The 5,445-nt window shown below is 42.3% G+C and overlaps 1 protein-coding gene across 1 annotated transcript in view; it reads right to left on the bottom strand.

The window, feature by feature from the left end:
• SMIM8 (small integral membrane protein 8) overlaps positions 1-3,288 on the bottom strand; it is a 4,364-nt gene extending 1,076 nt beyond the window's left edge. Inside the window, exons 1-2 of the mRNA XM_006773483.2 lie at positions 3,226-3,288; positions 615-772 (exon numbers count right to left, since the gene is read on the bottom strand). Of these exons, the coding sequence (XP_006773546.1) occupies positions 615-749 (135 nt within the window). The 5' untranslated portion in view covers positions 750-772; positions 3,226-3,288. The remainder of the gene's footprint in view (positions 1-614; positions 773-3,225) is intronic.
• Between the last annotated feature and the right edge of the window lie 2,157 nt (positions 3,289-5,445).

Genomic DNA, 5,445 nt, shown 5'->3' with positions numbered 1-5,445 from the left:
TTAATGATTTGATTGTTAAATTGATCTATTTAACTGTCAGTTTACACTGGCAACTATGTTACTAAAATTCCAATTATTAAAATTCTAATCAAATTCAATACATTTCAATATTTTATAATAATAAAAGCATAGTAATGTGCTAATTAGATCAGATGTCCTTCCGGATAAAGCCGGGGCTGCGAGGGAAGCCTGGATCTTGGGTGCCAGAGGGAAGCCGGTGAAAAGAAGCTGGAATTGTCTATAATAAGGATGAGATTTTTCGTTTTGCTCTGTTTCATCAGAAAGTCTAATTTACTTAATAGAACCTGATCAAACATCAAAAATGTCCTTCAAATTAATATAGCTATTAAAATTTTAAATAGAAATTTGAGTTGATCCATGAAAATACAATCACTTTCCATTAAAATTCTCAAATGTCCTTAAAATAATTCATTTTATATGTGTATTTAGTGAAACAGCATTTAAGATTTTCCTTCCAGCTGCATTTATTCAGAGAGATATTAATAGTCAACACAAAATTTCCATGATAAAACTAAATGTCACAGGAAATAAGAGCTTTCTATTGATGACAGGCTCACTAAATTAAACATGATTATCCTGCGTGTATCTCTTACAGGTTTAATGAAGAGCTCCGGATTCACAGCTCGAAATAACGTTGTCGTTTGGACCCCTCTGAGCCCTGGGTTTCGAAAGTCTTTCTCTTTGGGCGGCTCCTTTTTAAAGGCTGGAGGCTCAGGTGCTGAAGACATCTTGACTGGGGATGATTTATTACCTAAAAATAAAATAAGAGACCTTTTTCCTTTGTGACTGTTGCTCTTTAAAACGCTATACTAATTTTTTAAAATTACAGTGCAGATATATACCAAAAGTGACTGTCAATTATTTTATTACTTTGTAAAACACATGCTTTGTCAATGGTGCTCTAAGTTTGTTTGACAAAATGGTTATTTTTCATCTCTCAGAACCAGTGAGGTGAGCAACAGTTGTTTCTTACAGAAGCCTGGAGCATTATTTGTTGGTCTGAGTCGCATTGTATCTTGCTATATGAAGGAGGTACTAGGCTAGGAGTGGCCATTGGTTATCCACAACCTTCTCTATTTCCTTCCACTTCCACTCTTTCTCGCCTTCCCCAGCCCTCTCAGGACACCAATCTGAGAGAAAACTAGCATTCTTTTGCTCAATTTCTCCTACAATTCCTCCCCGTCCCACTTTCCTTTCAGGCTCCTCCCGCTTCCCCATTGGCCCAAGCAAGCATTAGTACTAAGGAGTAAGGGTAAGTAGCTGTTTGTCCTCACTCCCCCTTGGCCTATAGCTATTCCCTGGAACACTCATTGGGGCTTTGTTTATACAAGTATTCTTTAAGTCTTCCATTTTATAGACTTTACTAGAGTCCTGGTGCATGAATTCGTGCCCGTGGGGGGGCTGGTGATATTGGGAGGAGAGAGGGGATGTGGGAGGTTGGCTGGCCCTGCCTCCAATTGGGGTGGGAGGGGCTGATCAGGGGCAGGCCAGCCAGGGGGAGGAGCTGTGGGCAGTTGGCTGGCTGGCCCTGCCCCCTGGTCGAGCTCCAGGTCGAGTTCCGGTAGAGGGGACAATTTGTATATTAGCTTTTTATTATATAGGATAAAAGCAATATTTTTGCAACTTTATTAGTTATAGCAGTTCAGTTTTTTCAAACATCTTTGTTGCAGTAGTCACTAAATATTGATCTATCCCACTTAATTGGGTAAACACTTCATCAGGAACATCCGCTTTAAGGGAAAGGATAAAGAATAGTCAACACTTTCTACACTTGCAAGGACTTCTGAAACAATCACTGTAGGCGGTTCCATCACGTGCTCCCCTTAGATGTTATGGTTATCACTGTCGTCATCATACTCTCATCATCACTTTCTGGTTCCATTTTGACATTAGTTAGCACTCCTGCAGCAATTGCAGGATTTGCTAAGTCTTTGGAAATAGTTAAACTGATATCTGCAGCCACGGTCTTCAAAATCAAACTGATTTGGGAGACCAGTGACTAGCAATTGAGTACCAAACTAGTTCAAATACCACATTTGATTTTTGGTCTTCTTCCAATTTAACCTTGGGGGATTCCACAGGAGTCTGTGTGTAAGTGACAACCTCTCTGGGCCTCAGTTTCTCCTTTAGAAAAGGGGTAATATGAACCACTGCATAAAATTACTGTGTGCATTAAATAACATTTCTAAAAGCATATGTCCAATAAATGGTAGCTACTGTCTTCCTCACCAACATATCCAATAAATGGTAGGTAGCTATTTTCCTCACCATCTGGTCCAATCTCCTTTAAAATATATATATATACTATATATATACTATATATATATATTATTGATTTTTTACAGAGAGGAAGGGAGACGCTCTATCCACTGAGCCAAACCGGCCAGGGGCAATCTCCTTTAAACAACGAGAAACCTAAACCCAAAGAGGTTGTGCCTTTGGCTATGGGAGAATGAGAAAATCCTGTCTCTCAATCTCCTGCCCCCCCCCCCTTACTCCTAAATCGACAGGACTGGGCATTTATGTTATTACAAGAGATAAGAAACATAAACTTGTCATCACTTAAATTTTAAAAAATGGATTCTGTATTGTTTCTAACGTAAAAAACACGAGTAAGAAGAACCTCTCCATCTTTGGATTTACTGCCCCTGAAGGAAGGTTCTGCCGGTGGCTGTGACAGGCCCTCAGAGGCTGTCAGTACTCTCTGGGCGCACTCGCCTCCCTATACTGTGGTCCCTACTCTGCTGCTGGCGGGGACTCAGAGGACAGGTGCGTCCCAGCCTCCAGAAAAAGACACCCTCGGCGGGGTGCAGGCACTGTCCTGCGGTGGACACAGGGCTGCTGACAGCTGCAGAGCGAGAGGCACCGCAAGTGCAAACAAGTGCAAATCCATCTTCCCGAAAGAGAGCCTGGTGAGCTAGGGCACCAGGAAACTGTCCAGGAAACGGGAGGGTTTCTTAATTAAGGTGGAGGTGTCCACGGAAGCGTCACGGACCCGTGTCAGGCTCCCGGTGCGAGGGGCGGGCAAGGGGCCCTGTGGGTCAGTAATGTCCGAGACCTGGCTCAGGGCACCCTGCAGTGGCGGGGATCTTGGGTGCTCGACAGAGCCCCACGCACCTGGGAGTGAGGCCCGCGAAGGCCAGGAACGAGCGTGCGGCGGGGCGACGGCCCACTCCCCGCCACCCCGCCACCTCCGGCGCTCACCTGCCACAGGGTCCCCTCCTCTGGGGCCCGCAACGCTCCGCCCCGTCTTCGCCTGCGGGAAAGAGCGTCTTGCCGCGCCCGCCGGCTCTGCCCCACAGCGACCCCTACAGCTCGGAGGCTGCGGCGCAGGCGCTGCAGGCACGGGGCTCCAGTGACTCCGGGTTTGCAAGGGGTGTGTTTTGATTTCTTACATTTTTACCGTTCGTTTCCAGCCTCCCAGGTTCAAATAACCTTCCAACTTTGTGTGTGTTGTTTAAATAAAAGAAGCCATCATCTACAATTACGTAAATTTATGTAATGGAAGGAGAAAGCATTATGATTTGGGAAAGAAGGCTTAGATATGGTCTCTTCCTACCCACATTATTCACATGTACAGTTAATACTCTGCCATTCTATTAGTGCCCTGAGATGCCAAGATGCAAGCTATGTGTGTAGCTATAGTTATCATAAGAATAGCTATAGATCCCTGTTTGTAAATACTTTCCTGATTTAAATTTGTGGGGATACAAGTTATATTAAAACAAACACAATAGAATATCAGGTGCCCAGATCTTGACATGGATTTATGTAAAGCTTTGGCAAGTGGATTTTGAACTTAAAAGTTGGTCTCTCAAGCCAAATTATCTTTATATTTGATTAGAGGTTTCATTTGTTAAAATTCATTGATATCTGATATTATTAGGCAATCTGACAAAATAAGTTAAACTTAAAAACCTGTTTGTGACATGAAAAGGCGCTAAACATAGTTATCATCAGGGAAATGCATATCAAAACCACAATGAGATATCACCTCACACCTGGTAGAATGGCTATTATAAAAAAGACAGGGTCTTTTGCAAAGCAAACATTTTGAACTTTGATGAAGTCCAAATTATCCACTTCTTTATTTTTGGCTTGTGCTTTTTGTATCATTTCTAAGAACTCTTTGCCTATCTCTAGTTTTCAAAGAGTTTTTCCTATGTTCTTTTCTAAAATTTTTATAGCAATATGTTTTACATTTAGCTCTATAATACATTTTGAGCTAATTTTTTATAAAGTACAAGCTTTAAGTTGAGATTTAATTTTGAGGGGGCCAATTGCTACCCATTCATATACTTGTTTTTCATTTGGGCATCCTCTTTTCCAAAAATATCTATTCTTTTGCTTGCTTTTCTATTGGATTTTCTTACTTATTCGTATTGATTTGCATAAGTTCTAAAAAAAAAAATACTGGCTATGAGTCTTTTTTCAGATGTATTGCAAATATCTTCTCCCAATTGTGATTGCCTTTTCACTCCCTTAATGGTATCTTCTGATGTTAATGAAATTTGATGATCAAGTCCTTGAAAAATTGAAATTCACTTTACTAACCTTATGATTACTGCTTTTAGTATCATGTTTAATAAAACATTTTCTACATCAAAGTCATGAAAATATTCTTTATCTTCTAGAATCTGAGACTCTATTATTTTCCATACATATTTCCACTTGACCAGCACTGTCTATTGCAAAGAGGGTCCTTCCCCCATTGCACTGCAGTACCACGGTGGTGAAAAAATTAAGAACCATAGGCGTGGGGTTATCTCTGGACTTCCAAGGGATTGGTTTATGTAATTGTGGCAGCTGGTTAAGTTGGTCCCATAAGGCTGTCACCTCCTGGTCTGATGCTGGAGTTCAAAGTCCAGAGTTGGCAGTCAGGAAGGGAAGATCATAAAAGGAGCTGGAACTCAGAATCCTGAGTTGGAAACCCACAAGGAGGGACAAAGGAGTGGGCAAACTTTTTGACTCGAGGGCCACAATGGGTTCTTAAACTGGACCGGAGGGCCAGAACAAAAGCATGGATGGAGTGTCTGTGTGAACTAATATAAATTCAAAGTAAACATCATTACATAAAAGGGTACGGTCTTTTTTTTTTTTAGTTTTATTCATTTCAAACGGGCCGAATTCGGCCCGTGGGCCATAGTTTGCCCACGGCTGGACTAAAGCCTTTGTTCTTGTTGCCTCTGACCTTGGTGACAGGGGTACCCTGCAGAAACCCCCAGTTGTAGAGCTAAACACACACCTAGCCCAGGAGTCAGGGGAGATGAAGAGGATCCTGGAGAAGGTAGAGTGATTGCAGGTCCAGCTGCCGCTTCCCAACAGCTCAGTGCATCAGCAGATCAGCAACAACATGCAGCACCTACAGTAACTGCTGTTCCCCCTTTACCTTCCAAATCTCCCGTTTCTCCCTTGTTGCCCCCA

The sequence above is a fragment of the Myotis davidii genome, unplaced genomic scaffold (assembly GCF_000327345.1).
Source record: "Myotis davidii unplaced genomic scaffold, ASM32734v1 scaffold185, whole genome shotgun sequence".
Lineage (NCBI taxonomy): Eukaryota > Metazoa > Chordata > Mammalia > Chiroptera > Vespertilionidae > Myotis > Myotis davidii.
Note: the sequence above shows the minus strand (reverse complement) of the source record. Positions and strands in the feature narration are given on the sequence as shown.